At 36.0% G+C, this 18,952-nt stretch overlaps 1 protein-coding gene across 4 annotated transcripts in view; it reads right to left on the bottom strand.

The window, feature by feature from the left end:
* PRKG2 (protein kinase cGMP-dependent 2) overlaps positions 1 to 18,952 on the bottom strand; it is a 105,069-nt gene that overhangs the window by 63,972 nt on the left and 22,145 nt on the right. For 3 of the 4 annotated variants that reach the window (XM_023252999.2, XM_023252998.2, XM_023253000.2), the window contains exons 3-5: positions 7,591 to 7,757; positions 2,918 to 3,031; positions 1,186 to 1,291 (exon numbers count right to left, since the gene is read on the bottom strand). In XM_023252999.2, the coding sequence (XP_023108767.1) occupies positions 1,186 to 1,291; positions 2,918 to 3,031; positions 7,591 to 7,757 (387 nt within the window). Of the gene's footprint in view, positions 1 to 1,185; positions 1,292 to 2,917; positions 3,032 to 7,590; positions 7,758 to 8,930; positions 9,050 to 18,952 lie in introns of those variants that run through there. The other variant, XM_045056172.1, reaches the window with a different exon arrangement.

The raw sequence follows: 18,952 nt of genomic DNA, 5'->3' as shown, positions 1-18,952 counted from the left end.
CCTCAACACCTACAATGTTCTACTGATGATTAAAAAGACATTCGATCAATATTTATTGAGTCCTTGCTATATACTAGGCTAGTTATGCAAAGTAAAATCACTAATATTAAAAAGAGCTTAGAATTTATTTTTGGAAATTGTGGGATATTTTATTATTATTACCACTTAGCATGGGTAACATTTCATTACAGTATGTATTGAAGCTTTAGAGATTGTCAACCACCCCCCCAAAAAAATAACACAGAAATAGTTTAAAGAATGTATATTCTCCAGGGGCGCCTGGGTGGCTCAGTCGGTTAAGCGTCCGACTTCACTCAGGTCATGATCTTGCGGTCCGGTCCGTGAGTTCTAGCCCCACGTCGGGCTCTGGGCTGATGGCTCAGAGCCTGGAGCCTGCTTCCGATTCTGTGTCTCCCTCTCTCTCTGCCCCTCCCCGTTCATGCTCTATCTGTCTCTGTCTCAAAAATAAATAAAAAACGTTAAAAAAATTAATTTAAAAAAAGAATGTATATTCTCCAAAACAAACAAACAAACTTTATATATGCATAACTGACTTTTTCAGTTAGATAGGTATTTGTTTCTTTCTAAATTGATGTACCCAAGTTGTTGGGGGCACAGAACAGGTCACAAAACATGTTCCAAGGATCTGTGTCATCAAGACACACACAGTGACATTTCTGGTAAGTTAATTTGTTACAAATAATAGTAATTTGGAAGATGGTGTGGTTATATAAATGAGAAAAATAATGTCTCAGGTAAAGCAATTAAAGATAGCAAAATAAATTAATTTTAATATTAGTCTAAGCAAAGCATTATTAGAAACATGATCTTTTGCTATCCACTTCCAAATTATAGGCTATCTTTCAAAGTCAACTGAACAACCCAGATGAATATTTTAAGACTTTTTACACATTTTTCTATACTATATACAAGGACTCCATCAATACAAGGGCAAAATTAGTGAAAGATAAATAAATCAGTGTGCAAGGCTAATTGGAATTAAGTATATATTTTTTTAATATAGTGGCCTTTACTGCAAGGGAATACTTTTGTTCCTTTGGTTTAGTCATGTGGAAATTGCTTAAATGAGGAAAGCTCTAGTAAAGTAATTATTGTGATAAAACCAACATATCCACAATATAACTACACCATCTTCTACTCTTTCCAACAATGTGTTATTCTTACCTTCTGAGGAAGTTTCTGTACTGTTCATCTCTAGCTTGAGCTGTCCTTCTCATTATATTCTGGAATACCTCTCGATCTAGTGCCCAAGTTTTAACATTGGTAATAGCTTTAGAAAAATCAAGAAAATAATAAAATATTGTTTAGCCCCACATTAAGAAAACAGTCCAAAATGTTAATTGATAAATTTTTCATATATTCTCATCAAATGATATTTCTTGGAAATTGCATTATTTAACATGCAAATGGAAGGAAGCAGTGATATAAATAGTGGGTAATTTTATAAAATCATCTTTGGCTTTGAAATGAACCATGATTTGGAAGTGAGTAGCAAAAGATTTCCTTTCTAATTATGTTTTGCTTAGGATGATATCAAAATTAGTTTGCAATTCCTAATTACATACTACATCATCAGGATGTATTTCAGATTTGTGCTGTGATACAAGAGAAAACCAGCCAGCCTGTAGCTAATCCAGAAAGTGAAGAATTCACAAGTAGATAATTGAAAGTTAAAGATCTGAGTGTATGAGTATGTTTTTATGTATTTTTATGCTGTTCAGACATTGTAGCTAATGAGAGCCAATACATTTTTAAGGATCTCTATGGTTACTTTTGTATAAAGTACATACAAATCATTTTCATAGAAATTATGCAAAACAGTGTTTGAGACAATTTTTTTATAGGAAAGACATAGAAAGCAAGAATAAAATCTAAACAGGAAGAAGAGCAGAAGTAGCAGCTCTAAAAAATCTAGATGAAGTTACAATTGTATTAAAAAAAAAAAGAAGTAATGAGGGCCTATAAAATAAATCAAAATCCAAAGCTTTGGTTTACTAAATTTTGGAATGAGTTAGATTTATCTTGACATTCTTGTTAAAAATACAAATCCATACAGGGCACCTGGGTGGCTCAATAGGTTAAGCATCTGACTTCGGCTCAGGTCATGATCTCACAGTTTGTGAGTTCAAGCCCTGCATTGGGCTCTGTGCTGATAGCTTGGAGCCTGGAGCCTGCTTCAGATTTTTGTCCCCCTCCCTCTCTGTCCCTCCCCTCCTAAAAAATAAATAAACATTAAAAAAAACTTTAAAAAGAATTCAGATCCCTAAGCTCCATTGCCAGAGATTCTGATTTGTGTTTGGAGTGAAGCCCCAGAATCTGCATTTTTTAATCAAAACTGCAGCAATTCTGAGACACTTAACCCAGTCCTAAACACTGAGAAACACATCTAAGTATTCATGCCCAAGATAACCATGAATAATGTCAATAAAAACAAGAACCCTTAAACTAATCCCAGGAGTCACTCAGGAAAACTCTCATTAATTAATTCACCTCCCTTTGGCTATTTATATATTTTCATCGGTTTCATTAATTTTTCTGGTTTATAATATGTTTGGAACATCACAGAGAATGAAAAGCTAACGTTCTGGATGAACCAAAGGCAGATGTTTACACAGAAAAAAAAGCGAAGTGGTAATTAAAGCAAATATTGGAATAATTCAATAATATAAAGCCATTTTCATATTTCATATGCAGGTACCTGAAGGAAAAGTTCTCTTAAATTTGAATTATTTAGACAAGTGCGTCAATATAAATTCTTTTGTAAGCATAGCATTTCTTTTAACAAGAGCACATGGGGCACAATGGGAGACAGAAATACTCAGCAGGCAATAGTAGTGACTTAGATTGTCATAAACATTGTGTAACGATTCAAAAATAGAGTCTTTCATCCCATTACCTTTCACAGAGGCAGTTCTTGTACAGTTGTATAAAATGGCTAGCTCCCCAAACGTGGTCCACATAGGGATGGATGACAGCAATCTCTCCCCTTGGAACACCTCTAGTCGACCCTCTGTCAAGCAGAATTTAAGAAAAAACACAAATAATCCAAATAAATTACAAAAGTAAGACAATCAGAAAGTACACAAAGCATACAGGCAAGATCTCTTATGATTCTCATTATAATATAGTGGTTGACAGTGTAGACTAAAAGCAGCTCTCCCACTTACTCTCTATTAGCTGATCACCTTGAAAGAAAGGGGTTCCCTGCTCTGCCTGGGGTTCTTTGTCGGTAATGGGGATAATAATAATAATAATAATAATAATAATAATATTCACCTCAGTTGCTGTGAGAATTAAATTAGTTAACATAGGTAGGGAACTTAGAACAATGGCTAACACACAGAAAACGCTATGTTAGTGTTAGCTATTGTTAATGTTATTATCATTGCTACAAAGTTCTTCTCCAGAAGCAGTGGATGGCAAGTGTTGTATTTAAAATTCATTCTGCCCCAAGAATATGCAGCACATCAAACTATTTCTTTTGTCCGAGGAACACAACAATTACTGTATGTCTTGAAAACACATCCTAGCTGTCCACACTAACAGAAGGACTAACTTGTCATAATTAGAATTGCATGGGCCCTGGAGTCAGACAGCCTGGCTCTGTCCAATCATTGGCTGTGTAACCTTGGGTAAGTAACTTCACCATGCCTGCATTGTTGTCTAAACCCTCAATCACTGACATGAAGTAATAAATGACAGTTGCTAAGAAAAGTGCATGAGAAAAACAGTATCAAGAGAATTAGAAGACAAGCCACAGACTGTAAGAAAATATTTTTGCAAAAAGACACACATGATAAAAGTATGTTTGGCAAAATATACAAAAACCCCTAACAACTCAACAGCAAGAAAACAAACAATCTGATTAAAAAAAATGGGCCAAAGAGCTTTAACAGATGCTCACCAAAGAAGATAGACAGATGGTAAATAAGCATATGAAATGATGCCCCACATCATGCGTCATCAGAGAAATGCAGACTAAAACAACAGTAAAATACCACCACACACCTAGTAGAATGACAAAAACCTGGAACACTGACAACACCCAATGTTAGTGAGCACATGGAACAAGGGGAACTCTCCTACATTGCCGATGGGAATGTAAAACGGGACAGTCACTTTGGGGAAGACAGTTTGGCACTTTCTTCTATTGAACATAATCTGACCATACAATGCAGCCATTGCCCTCCTTAGCATTTGACCCAAAGGAGTTCAAACCTCTGATCCACACAAAAACCTGCACACAGATATTTACAGCAGCTTTATTTATAAACTGCCAAAACTTAGAAATGACAAAGATGTCCTTTAATGGATGATCAGAGAAACTGTGGTACATCCAGCCAATGGAATATTATTCAGTACTTAAAAAGAAATGAGCTTTAGGGGCATTCACTTTTGAATGTCCCCTCTCTGGAAAGAGAGTGAGAGCTTTCCTACTAGTCTTCCTTTCTAATCTTGTATTCTAATAAACTTTTGCCTGCTGCTCAAAAAAAAAAAAAAAAGAAAAGAAAAAAAGAAAAGAAAGAAAGAAAGAAAGAAAGAAAGAAAGAAAGAAAGAAAGAGAAAGAAGGAAAGAAAGAAAGGAAGGAAGATGCTATTAGGCCACAAAAAGACAAGGAGGAGCCTCCAGTGCATATACAACTAAGTGAAAGAATTCAATTTAAAAAAGCTACATACTGTATAATTCCAGCAATATGACATTCTGGAAAAGGGGAAACTATGGAGAAAATGAAAAGATCAGTGGTTGCCAGGGATAGGGTCAGGGGAGATGAACAGGCAGAGCACAGAGAATTTTTAGGATGGTGAAAATACTCTGCATGATTTTATAATGATGGATAAATGTCACTATACATTTCTCTAAACCCATAGAAGGTACAACAGCAACTTATGGTAAACTTTGATGATATATCAATACAGGCTCATCCTTGATTTAAAAAAAAAAAAAGGCGCCATTCTGGTGAGTGATGTTGATAATGGTGGAGGCCATGGCTGTGTGGGGACAAGGGGTATATGGAAAATTTTCTGTATTTCCTTCCAAATTTTGTTGCATACCTAAAACTGCTCTAGAAAAAATAAAGTTATAAAAAATGAGAAAGAAGAGTGCCTATCAAGGAAAGGGAGAGGCAGTATTTGAGGCCACCTCCTCACAATTATTTGGCCCCAGTGATTCTCTTCTCGTTTCCTTTTGAAAATGAGTGTAAATAAAACCTTACCTAACAAAAAGCTACATGCAAAAGAGACCTCCATTCTTCGAGGGGGAAAAAATGGTGGGTTATTCTCTTTCCCTTGAAGAGTTCATCTTTCCTTCTCCTAGTTCACCACTAAGCAGCTCTGAATCATCTCTGCCCAGCCATTCATTCACCAAATCTGATTTGAGTACCTATGTTGTAGCAGGAACTGGTACAACTGCCAAAGAGACACAAAAGATACTTATTCTGGGGGCGCCTGGGCAGGTCAGTCGGTAAGCAGCCTACTTCGGCTCAGATCATGATCTCGCGGGTTTGTGGGTTGGAGCCCCGCGTTGGGCTCTGTGCTGATGGCTCAGAGCCTGGAGCCTGCTTCGGATTCTGTGTCTCCCTCTCTCTCTGCCCCTCCCCCCCACACACTCTGTGTCTCTCTGTCTCTCAAAAAATGAATAAAAATGTTGAGGAAATTTTTTAAATTACTTATTCTGATAGAACTTACATTATAGTAAGAAAAAAAGCTGCATTGGCTCCAAATCCTACAGATATAATACAAAATTTAATAATTTCTCATTACAACTAAATTCCACTCCACTGAAACCACTCAGTGGTACCGTCAAGTTTGTATCATGGGTCTCAATGCATTTAAAGTTTTTTTTTTCTATTTGAGTATGACCCATGGGACTTGGGAAATACTAAAGAATTATATGGAATATCAAAGTTTAAGCTAAATATGCTTTTAATATTTGCTATTCATGCCATATCTTATAAAAGGGAGATTTTCAATTAACTAATTTGCCCAATCAGTTAAATCAGGCAAGTCAGTCCTGAGATAACACCATAATTTATTCAAATAAGAAACTGTCCAATTTTCATTTCCATGTGTGCTGTAACCCTTATGTCAATGACTGTACTGATGCTGGCTTCTGTTCTAACTCTTCTCTTCCCTAGTCTTTCATTGGAGTTATCGGCAAGGAACAAGATGGGCTGACATGAGTTTCTCATCTTTTCCTAACAGCTTCCATAAAAATTTGTTGAGTTAATGATCTATTTTTTCATGCCAGAGTTTCTGGTGTTGCTAAAGTAGAAATGAAATGGCCAAGAGAAAAGTTGAAAGATGGGGAAACTGCCCTGGATTATCGTCCCCAAAAACTTGAAGGTTGGCTAAATTCAGACCATAGAATTAGAATAATTCTTGGGAGAATAATTTCTTGAGAATGACTGTATAATTTTAGGGGTGTCTACAGAGACGTTTATGGCAAATAAACACCAATATTTATGAAAATAGCATGTCTAAGGAATCAGAGCATATGAAAGCAATCTTTTATATGGTATAAATACAACAATACATATTTATTAATTTGTTTGGAATGGCAACTTCTGCCCTACACCTAAGGCCCCCAAGGAAGCAAGAATCATGAAAGCATTCTTAGGTTGCCAGGAACTACAGTATAAAATAAAAGGCCACAGCATGTCTCAATTTACCACTCCATCTGGGTAAGCCACCTTAACTTTTTCCCTAAAACTCAAAAAGTTGGGGCAATTCAGAATTTGAGAAGGTGTTCACTAAACATACACCCTGTTCATATAATTTCTTGTCTCTATATCTAACAAAAATCATTTTTTGAGTACTACTATAAGGCATGCATTTGGTATGCATTTAAGAAATCCTTTGCCTATCTGATTATTAAAATCTACCCAGCATGTAAACCTGTTCCTATAATTGTATATGGAGAAAACCATTTAAATGGTTCTAAAGACACCAGTTTTAATCTTAATGCATTCCATTTGATTCACATGTTGGTTACATGTACCTAAATTATCTTCTGAAAGCATTCGTATATAACCCAAATATTTTACAGAACCACAAAAACAATTGTTTTCTTTATCCGGCTACAACAACCTAAAAATGTCAACATAAGCAGCAGTATTTTAAATAGAAACACCTTTTTTGCAGTTGCTGGGTAGGTGGCATTGTGATTAGAAGTACGGACACGAGTCAGATTATCTACATCTGCATTCTACCTCCACCATTTATGAGCTTTGTGGCCTTGCGTAAGTTACATAACTTTTCTGTGGCAAAGTCCACATTAGTAATAAGGTGATAACAGCACTTACCTAACAGAGTTGGTGAGAAGATGAAATGAGATCTCTCTATAAAGTGCTCAGTAGGATGCTTGACACATAAAATGCACTCAGTAAATATTATTATCACCATTATGATTAGGTCAACAATGTTACTATTTCATGAGCTCGTTCTGTTATGGTTTCATACAAACAGAGCAACCGGTTTTGCATTTTTATAAATGTTTGCAAAAACTCATAAGGCAATAGGCAAAATATTTGTTATGTAAGATCTGGAACTGGAAAAACCTGTGAGACCCACCTGCTAGCACAAAGATATGGTTTCCTGGTTCTCCTTGCTTAATAATGTAACTCCCTTGCTGGTAGTTTCTACCATACATGCATTCCACCATGTCTTTGATCTGCTGAGGATCCAGTCTCTTCAGAAACTGATTTCTATTAAGGGCATCTGTAATGAGCTTCTTCTCGCTGGTGTAATGGCAAAAAGAGATTACGTTACAATTAATGAAAACCATGTTTTGCTATTTAGATTCTAGTACTTACAACTTTTCCAGCAAGGACAAATTGTTCTTCTAGTCCCACCAACACTTGACCCATGTAACTGCCCTACTTTACATGTAAAACCTTTGAAAGTATTTTTGAATAGTTTTCTGCAATTGGTATTACATCAATTTTATTATCACTCTTGGCTGCCATCATCACAAGTGTAGCATCTCTCAAGATCCCTAGATTAATGTTAATAACATGATACATGATTTTTTTTTTTTAGGTGGAAAGAAAATCTGGTTGGTTGGTAGAAGGTGTATTTAAGAAACTACAACACAGTACTCATTTTTATTTTCATTTATTCATGTATATTTGCATGCATAGTGCCTATAGTACTAGCTATTTTATATCTTATTTAATCTTTACCACCATCCTGTGAAATAATCACTATTGTTACTTTACGGATAAGTAGCCTAAAAAGCAAGCAACTTATTCCCTCTAGGATTTAAATCCAAGTCTGTGAGTCTGAAGCCTGTATGGCTTCCATTCCATCCCCTGCCTCTTCTGAGCCAAGGCAGTCAGTTCCCTTGGGACTCACTAGGTTAGATCAGACACAGAAGGTGATGGTAGTAGTCTGGGTTTTCCTAGACTTTGACTATTAGCATATCTAGACTAGACAGAATATGTATTTCCAGTCTCATAACCTGTTCATTCCTCAAATCCAAGGCCCTCTTGTTGATAATCCTGAAATACTCTGTTTTCTTTGAAGAGAAGTAGCTTCAAATAATTACCCAATCTTAATTACCATAACTTTCAAATGTTTTAATCAACATACTTTATATGCAGCTGTTATAGAATTATTGAGCTGGCAGAAAAGTGAATTTGTGGGCTAAGTTAGACTCTGCACAACATACTTGCTTTTAGTCAAACTCAGCATGATTTTTTTTATGTAGTTTTTTTTTTTTTTAAGTTTATTTTTCAGAGAGAGAGAGAGAGACAGACAGCATGAGTTAGCACAAGCAGGGAAAGGACAGAGAGATGGACAGAGAGAATCACAAGCAAGCCCCTTGCTGTCAGCTCAGAGCCTGATGCAGGGCTTGATCTCACAAACTGTAAGATCATGATCTGAGCTGAAATCAAGAGTTGGCCGCTTACCTGACTAAGCCATCCAGGTGCCCCAAATTCAGCATGATTTTTAAAAACAGGGTTTTTTTTTTTTTTTTCTGCATCTTTCATTCAAACTCTTTCCCATCACTAGCTTTACTGTTTCAAAACTTGTGCTATTTTTCTACACAAAGTTCTCAAACATAAAGTAGACATAAAGTAAACTTTCACGGGATTGGATACTTCCTTCAAAACCGCAGCCATCAGATCATTAGGCTACATTAAGAAAACAATGAAGAAATTCCTTCTGCCCTATAGTGACTCAGAGCCATACAAACTCTTTTGAGTACCTTGAAAACTTACTTCTTCCTGCAACTAATTTATCACCAAATCTTGTCATTTCTCTTTACAAAATATCATTGTTATCGATTTTAGTTTCCATTTTCAAAGATGTCGCCACAGTCCAAGAAAAAAAAGATCTTAGGTCGGGAAAACTTTTAATACGTTCTTTTTTAACATTTCAGCTTCTAGCCTCTTTCCCTCATATTCTATTCTATATTATCAGATTAATCTTGCTAAAATAAACTGATTTAATTCTGATCTCATTTTTTCTTTATCCTCTAAAGCCAAAAAAGCATTCATTTAATATATACTGAGAAAATACTTTTGCTACATGTTCTCAGAGCAAGCAGTAGAACTGTGAACAGTACCAAGAAAGCCCCATCTTTCATGGGCCTTCCATGATCTTGTAACATTCCAGCTAGTGTTTCATCAATGCCCACATATCCTAATTTCCCAAAATATGTTCCAGGAAGGGCTCTTCTTTTATAAGCAAGAGTGTGCTGAGTTTGAACAATTTTGGAAATTTACAATGCATACTTTCAGAGTTCAAAGAAATATTTCAGTAAACAAATCTGTTAAACCAATGTTTCCCAAACCTCAATGTCTGTTATATTTACTTCTTCTTTTGGCTTAACTTCTATGAACATTCCATGGAAGTAGTCTGAAAACCCTTTTGCCCACAGAAGAAAATCAATATCCCACAATCTGGTATTCACCATTTCCCACCACATGGCTCTACTCCATCCATCTAGTACTCACTTCATAAAACAAACCCTTTGCTACAGACAGGCTGGTATCTTCATTGTCTCCTATGCCTGCCAGCTTTATCTTTAGGCTTAGCCTCTGTTTTCTCCTCCAGTTTAACTTAATTTCTTCTCCCCTCAACCAGCCCAAATCTTATAATTATCCCATTATGATCTAGGCAAGGATGCTATAGTTCACACAATCTTCTAACTCTACTCTAAACTCTAGAATATTATATTCATGTCTATTGAATTCAAAAATTTTATCAAACATTTACTTTGGATATAAAAATTTATTAAACATGGTCCATGGCCTCAAATTCTTTAAACTTAATTTACTGAATAACCAGAGTTGTACTTTTCCTCCAAACCAGATTATAAATCTTTGAAGGACTGGGTCTTCTCTTGAATTATCTGTTTAAGAGGCAACAGATAGCAGTGCCTACAAGTATGAACTTTACTGCTCCTTCTACAACTAATGATAGGCAAGCTATTATCAGAGCAACTCTCCCTACTCACACAACTACAAAAACTAATTAAATTAATATACTGCAAACCTGCTTTGAAAGCACTGGAGACCTATCAACATAACAGCTTGAAAAGCCATGATCCACTAGAGAATATAGGGGCACCTGGGTGGCTCAGACAGTTGGGCATCTGACTTTAGCTCAGGTCACGATCTTGGCGGTTCACCAGCTCAAGACCCACATGGGGCTCTGTGATGACAGCTCAGAGCCTGCAGCCTGCTTCAGATTCTGTCTCCCTCTCTCTCTTCCCCTCCCCAACTCATGTTATCTCTCTCTCTCTCTCTCTCTCCCTCTCTCTCTCTCTCTCTATTATTCTAAATGAATAAACATTAAAAAGAGAGAGATAATATGAGCTTGACATTCGTATCTCCTTTTCCCTTCAAGGCATTTGCTGATTTGTAGTCAGCACTGAGCAGAATTTTGGCAGTCTCAAAGGATTGGGAAGACCAGAGTCAATATTCAAGGCACCCCATGAAGGAAGAATCCTGGTAAACATCCAAGATTTCAGATGGGACAACTGCAGGGCTGTAACCTATGAGTAAATACAGCAGCCCAAAAGAGGCTAGCTCTGGAAAAGACTGAAAACCAACTTCAAAATGACAAATTCCTATTTTGGTTAAAATGATTTGCCCCTAGCCTGCCTTCCAGAAGCAAAGGTAAGTATTTTCCATAGGATGTTCACAAAATGTAGAAACTCAAATTTTCTCTAGAGTTTTTCCCTAAAGAGTATCTGGCAAAATATCAAAAGTTACCAGGCATAGCACGAGAAAAGACCAAATGACTGAAGACCAAGAGAAAAAAGACAACAGAAACAGACCTAACAGACCAAGATATTGTAGGTGTCGGACAGATTTTAATAGAATTGTATTTAATTATTTTTTTTAATTTTTTTTCAACGTTTTTTATTTATTTTTGGGACAGAGAGAGACAGAGCATGAACGGGCTAGGGGCAGAGAGAGAGGGAGACACAGAATCGGAAACAGGCTCCAGGCTCCAAGCCATCAGCCCAGAGCCTGACGCGGGGCTCGAACTCACGGACCGCGAGATCGTGACCTGGCTGAAGTCGGACGCTTAACCGACTGCGCCACCCAGGCGCCCCTTAATTATTTTTAATAAAATCAAAAACAAAATGGAGACTATCAATCAATGGAGAACAATTTTTTTTTTGCTTTAATCAAATGGAAATTCCAGAACTGAAAAATACATCATCTGAAGCTTGAAATTCGACAGATGAATTTAAAATCTGCAAGACACAGTTGAAAAGGATTAGAAACTGAATACTATAAGCAGGTAGAATATATCTACATAGGCAGTTAGAGAGAATATAGGATGGAAAATAGTGCAACAAGAACAAAAACAGTACAAAACACAGAAGACGTATGAGTCATCACAGAGAATTTGGACATAGGTGTAATTTCTTCCCTGAAGAAAAGGAAAGAATTGGACTGAAACAATATATATAGGGATCATATTTAAGAATCTTCTTAAATCCATGAAAAGATATCGAATCACAGACAAGATACACTGTGAACTCCAAACAAAACATATCTTTAAAAAAACCATACCTAGGATCATCATAGTCAAACTGCTGAAAACCAAATAAAAAGAGAAAAATCTACAATGCAGATAAAGAAGAGATACATTACCTCAAATAACCAACAATACAACTGACTTACTCCTCAAGTGAAATAATGAAAGCCAGATATTTGGAATATCTCCAAAAAGCTTTAAAATGCCTATTTCCAGTATCTTTACCCAGTGAAAATTGCCTTTAAAAATACAAGTGAAATGAATACACTTTAGAATGTCATTCCATTGGCAACAGACTCATAATAGTGGAGAGCTCCACACAAACAAAATGATCCCAGATGGAAACTAATAGACGTTAGAAAGAAGCAATGGAAAAAGTAATAATGTGGATGACTAAAGAAAGCTTGTCTTTATAAAGAAGTAATAGCATAATAGCAATGCCGTGTTTAAGTGGTACAGTCACTCTGGAAAACAGTGTGGAGGTTCCTCAAAAAATTAAAAATAGATCTACCCTATGACCTAGCAATAGCACTGCTAGGAATTTACCCAAGGGATACAGGAGTACTGATGCATAGGGGCACTTGTACCCCAATGTTTATAGCAGTGAAATTATGGAAAGAGCCTAACTGTCCATCAACTGATGAATAGATAAAGAAATTGTGGTTTATATATACAATGGAATACTACTTGGCAATGAGAAAGAATAAAATCTGGCCATGTGTAGCAACGTGGATGGAACTGGAGAGTGTTATGCTAAGTGAAATAAGTCAAGTGAAATAAGACAGATACCATACATTTTCACTCATATGTGGATCCTGAGAAACTCAACAGAAGACCAAGTGGGAGGGGAAAGGGGGAAAAAAGTTACAGAGAGGGAAGGAGGGAAACCATAAGAGACTCTTAAATACTGAGAACAAACTGAGGGTTGATGGGTGGCGGGGAAGAGGGGAAAGTGGGTGATGGGTATTGAGGAGGGCACCTGGTGGGATGAGCACTGGGTGTTGTTTGGAAACCAAGTTGACAATAAATTTCATATAAAAAATAAAAAATAATAAAATAAAATAAAATGTATTATAAATACAATGTTTGAGAACCACAGCCAAGTTGTGAGGAGGGGGAAGGGTGGCAGTAAACATAATTTAAGGTACAGGAAGTGATGCAAGTACTAATCTACATTAGAAATTTAATAAATTACAGAAGATGTTATAATTTAGGGTAACCCCTACAAGATCAGCCAAATAATGTTTCAATGGAAGCTAACAGAAAAGAAAATGGAATAATAATATATTTAATTCAGGGATCCTGGGTGGCTCAGTAAGTTGAGTGTCTGACTCTTGAATTCAGCTCAGGTCATGATCCCAGGGTGGTGGGATTGAGCTCAGCATCAGGTGCTTAAGATTCTCTCTCTCTCTCTCTCTCTCTCTCTCTCTCTCCCTCTCCCTCTCCACTTGCTCTCTCTCTCTCTTAAAAAAATTAATAATACATCTAATTTAAAAAGAAACCAAAGAAGTATATATAACATATAAGAAACAAATAGTATTATGTTAGAGTTAAATGCAAATACTTGTATTTACTTAGAGACAAAAACACTGAACACTAAACTGTCAGGTTGAAAAATGAAATAAAGTAAAAAGGAAATACAAAATGTGTGTTACTTATAAGAAGCATGCTTTAAAGATAATGACATAGAAAGGGTGAAAGTAAGAAGGTAGAAAGAGATGTTTATACTATGTAAACACCAATTATGAAGAAAATGTTTCTTGATACTGGAAAGTAGAGTGCAACAAAAATTACATTTCCAGAAATAGAGAGGGATATTTCATATTGGTATGATCAGGAAGATATAAATATTTCTAAATGTGTATGCAATTAATTAAATAGCCTCAAAATATAGAAAAAAACCTGACAAAAATAAAAGAAGAAATAAATGAATCCACAATTAGGAGATTTTAACACATCCCTCTGAGTAACCAATGGAAAAAGTTGATGAAAATTAGTTAGAACATAGTTCTAAACAATTGACTATCAAACTTAATTTCTTGACCTCACTGATATTTCAAAAGATTGCATTCAACAAATTCAGAACACACATTCTTTTCAAGTGCACAAAAACCTTCATCAATGTTGACCATATGGTGGGCCATAAAGCAAGTCTCAAAAATACAAAATATGTTCTTTGAATACAGTAGAATTAAGCTAGGGAAATCAATAACAAAGCATAATCAAAAAATTCTCAAATGTTTGAGAATTGAGTGTGAATTGAAAATTGAACATTTTTTGAGCAATTTATTTCTAAATAGCCCTCTGATCAATGATTAAATTAGAAGGAAAATCAGATAATATTTTGAAATAAATGATAAATATGTGACATGCCAAAAATTGTGAGGAGCATATAAATCACGCTAAGAAACTTACAGTATTAAAGAGATACATTAGAAAAGAAGAAAGATAAAATTGAATAACTTAAGTGTCCACCTAAAAGTGCTAGAAAAAAAGGTGAACTCAGAAAAGGGAGAAGGAAATAAACAATGAAATGGAAGCAGAAAATAGTAAAACAGAAAAAAAAGTACAATAAAGAGAACCAACACATACAATTTGTGTTGATAATTATTAATATTAACATATAATTTAACATATAAATAACATATAATTTAACATATAAACATATATATTAACATATAATTATCAATATCAAATATAAGAAGGGAGACATCCCTATAGATATTATAGATATGAAAAAAATGAATGGATAGTGTAACCAATTCTTGAAAATTTAGATGAAATGAAAAACTTCCAAGAAAAATGCAACAAACCATATCTGACACAAGAAGAAGTAAAAATTAGCAATTAAAAAATTAAATAAAAGACAAAAATATCTCACAAAAGGAATTCTAGACCCAGATGACACTACCACTAAGTTTTCCAGACACTTAAGGAAAAATAACATTAATCTTATATAATCTTTTCCAGAAAATAAAAAAGAATAATTTTTCCCAATTTACTTTATAGTATGAGAATAGCCTGAGAACAAAACCCACATCACAAGAAAGAAAAATTAAAGGCGAATATCCCTAATGATGGTAAGTGCAAAGTCAGAAAACAAAACAAGTATGTAAAGTAAGTATTCTAAATCACACTGAAAATTAACTGATGTAATTAACCACACAAAAAGAATAAAGGATTAGAAAACTGCAAAATATTATTGGATGCAGAAAAAGTATTTGATAAAATTAAACACCTATATATGATTTCTAAATTGTATTTTTTTAAGTTTTATTTAAGTAATCTCTACGCCCCATGTGGGGCTCAAACTCATGACCCCAAGATCAAGTGTCACATGCTCCTCTGACTGAGCCTGCCAGGCCACCCGGTTTCTAAATTTTAAAAAAGCCCTTAGCAAATTAGGAATAGGCTAGAATGGAATGTCCTTAATCTGAACATTACCTACAAAATTATAAAACATTATCTACAAAACAAAACAAAAAACAGAAATCATTATCTCACACGGTAAAATACTGAAAGTTTCCCTCCAGATATCAGAAATGGGCTGTTTCAATTTGACCCTGAACCAGAAGTCTGAGCAAATTTAATAAGGTGAGTGGGAAAAATAATTACAAAGAAAAAAAAAAGAAAAATATAAAAGATGTAAGCATAGGAAAAGAAATAAAATTGCCATTCCTTCTAAAGACACGTTGCATAAGTGAGAGATTCAAAAGGATGTACAAGTAAACTATCAAAATTAACAAGTTATTTCAACAATCTCACTGGATACAAGCTCTCCAAACAATTCAATTATATTTCTATATCCCAGCATCAAATAATTAAAAATGAAAGTTTAAAAATTACATCATTTTAACAAGATAAAAAAATCAACTATACAGGGTTGCATGTAACAAAAGTGTGTGAGACCCCCCCAGAGAAGTACAAAATATTGAGAGAAATGAAAAAGAAACAAATGGAAGCATATATCATAGATGTGGATGAGAAGACTCAATTTTTTAATGGTATCAATTTTACTAAAATTGATCAAGGTCTACTAAATCCCAATTGACATTCTGAAAAAAAAATGTATGAAAATTAACAAGCTGATTCTAAAATTCTTAGTCATAAAAGGTCGAAGAATAGCCATTACAACACTGAAGGACAACAAAGTTGGCAGACTTAAAATAATGGGTACCAAGAATTATTATAAATCAAAATTATTAAGAGAAGATACTCTTGGCACCAGAATGTACAATAAAGACCTTGGGAACAGAATTGAAAGTCAAAAAAACCCAGCTACACATACATAGATACTTAATTTATTTTTTTTTAATTTTTTTCAATGTTTACTTATCTTTGAGAGGCAGAGAGACAGAGAACAAGCAGGGAGGGGCAGAGGGAGAGGGAGACACAGAATCTGAAGCAGGCTCCAGGCTCTGAGCTGTCAGCACAGAGCCCGATGTGGGGCTTGAACTCACAAGCCGTGAGATCATGACCCGAGCCAAAGTCGGATGCTTAACCGACTGAGCCACCCAGGTGCCCCCATAGATACCTAATTTAAGACAACAGTTATACTGCAGAGCTATGGGGAAAAACAGACATCAATGGAAAATACATACTTCTAAAAAGGGCTCACCCTTGTTTGTTTGTGTGTGTGTGTGTGTGTGTGTGTGTGTTTTCCTTTACTTATTTTGAGAAAGAGAGCACAAGTGGTGTAGGGTCAGAGAGAGAGAAAGAATCCCACACAGGCTTAACACTGTCAGGTGGATGTGGGGCTCAAATTCAGGAACCATGAGATCATGACCTGAACCGAAATTGGATACTCAACCCACTGAGTCACCCAGACGCCCCTCCCTTGTTAATTATCAAGGAAAAGATAACCCAAACCATAGCAAGATACCACAACATACCCACCAGAATGGCTAAAATGAAAAAGACTGACAATGCTAAATGCCATTGAGGATGCAGAGTAACTTAATACTCATAGGTTACTGGTGGGAGTATATATTTGTTCAACCACTTGGGAAAATTGCTTGACAATCTATATTAAATGTGAACTTAGACACCTTGTACTACCCAGAAATTCCACTCCTAGATGTATACCCATCATAAATCATATATATACATGACATAATGTGTATATATAGAGAGATATAGATATAGGTAAACATATACAGAGAGAGAGACATGCAAAAATGTTCATGGAAGTCACACTCAAAATTGCTAAATACCAAAATTAACCAAATGCCCAACAATAGTAGAATTGATAAACTGTGGTATAATTAATGAATTACGGCTACATACATTAACATAAATGAATCTAGCTATGTAAACCAAACAAGCTAGATTCTGTAGAGTACATACTCTTTAAATCCATTAAAATACAATTCAAAAATAGGCAAAAAGTTACCTATAATAATACTAGTACAGACAATGGCTGCCTTTGGGGTACTTAATGGGTATAGAGTAGAAGGGAGAAAGAGGGGCTGTGGTGCTGGGAATGTTCTATTACCTGATCTGTTTGTTGGTTACTTGTGCTTGTTCACTTCATGATCTGTGTACTTCACTGAAAAGTTAACTTTAAAAAACAGCAAAAAAAAATTTAGGGTTTGTTTATTTACTTTTGAGAGAGACAGAGACAGCATGAGCAGGAGAGGGGCAGAGAGATAGAGGGAGAGAGAGAACGCCAATCAGCACAGAGCCCGAAGCGGGGCTCGAACCCATGAAACCATGAGATCATGACCTGAGCTGAAACCAAGAGTCAGACGCTTAACCGACTGAGCTACGCAGGCACCCCTTAAAAAATAAAATATTAAAAAAATATATGGCTTTGGGGCGCCTTGGTGGCTCAGTCGGTTGGGCTTCCAACTTCAGCTCAGGTCATGAACTCACAGTTTGTGGGTTCGAGCCCCGCATCAGGCTTTGTGCTGACAGCTGAGAGCCTGGAGCCTGCTTTGGATTCTGTATGTGTGTCTCTCTCTCAGCCCCTCCCTCACTCGTGCTGTCTCTCTCTGTCTCAAAACTAAAACTAAAAATAAAACATTAAATATATAATCCTAGGTTCGAATCTCTGCTCTGCCACATCCTAGCTGTATAACCTGGGACAAGTCACTGAACCTTTCCAAATTTCCCACTTGTCCTCCATGAACAGAGCATGGTAATCAGATCTACTTTTTAGGAATATCATGCACACTAACTAAGATAAGCTGCCAGTAAATACTTTAAAAATGGCAGCAGTAGAAGCTGGTAATGGCAGTACTCATGGCACATTTTTGGAGGGCAAGAGTGGAATGGGAAAAGAAACCAGGGAGAAACAAAGAGGCTCAGTTCAGTTCAAAGTTCCTCCAGCAGGGCTGGATCTCCAGTTCGTGCACATTGGCGGCAGCATTGGTGATCTTTCCTGTAATCCTTTTACATCCCCCACTTTCATAACCGACATTCTTGGAAGCAATACATTTCTGTTCTCTAAGCTGCTTCGGGAAGTTTAACTTGTCAAAGTCCACCAACAGTTCTTGGTATATAGGGTGCTCCATCTTCTTTCCCTGGTCCTGAATATTAGAGGCCTCTGTTCCCACTGTTTGCTTTTGTTGGGTCATAGCACGTAACCCTGCAACCTTCTTTGCATAAGGCTCAGTGCAAAGCAGGGGCCAGTGGCCTCTGCCTTCTCTGTCATCTCTCAAGAATTTCTTGTGAGCATAGAAGCTGAGGCCATACAACCCATGTGGTGTTTCATAGCTTAATTACATATACAAATAGAAAGCATATTGTAAAGCATATTTATCAAGGGCACTAGATCTGAAGCTGTAATGCCAGGGTTTGATTCCTAATTCTGCCCCTTATGAACTGTAGAACCCTGGGCAAGTCATTTAATCTCCAGTTTTCTCAGCTGTAAAATGATAATAAACACAGTCCACAGGGCATAGGATTTCCATGACAGTTTAACGTGTTC

Source organism: Felis catus, chromosome B1 (genome assembly GCF_018350175.1).
Source record: "Felis catus isolate Fca126 chromosome B1, F.catus_Fca126_mat1.0, whole genome shotgun sequence".
Lineage (NCBI taxonomy): Eukaryota > Metazoa > Chordata > Mammalia > Carnivora > Felidae > Felis > Felis catus.
This window is presented reverse-complemented; position numbering and strand designations above follow the sequence as displayed.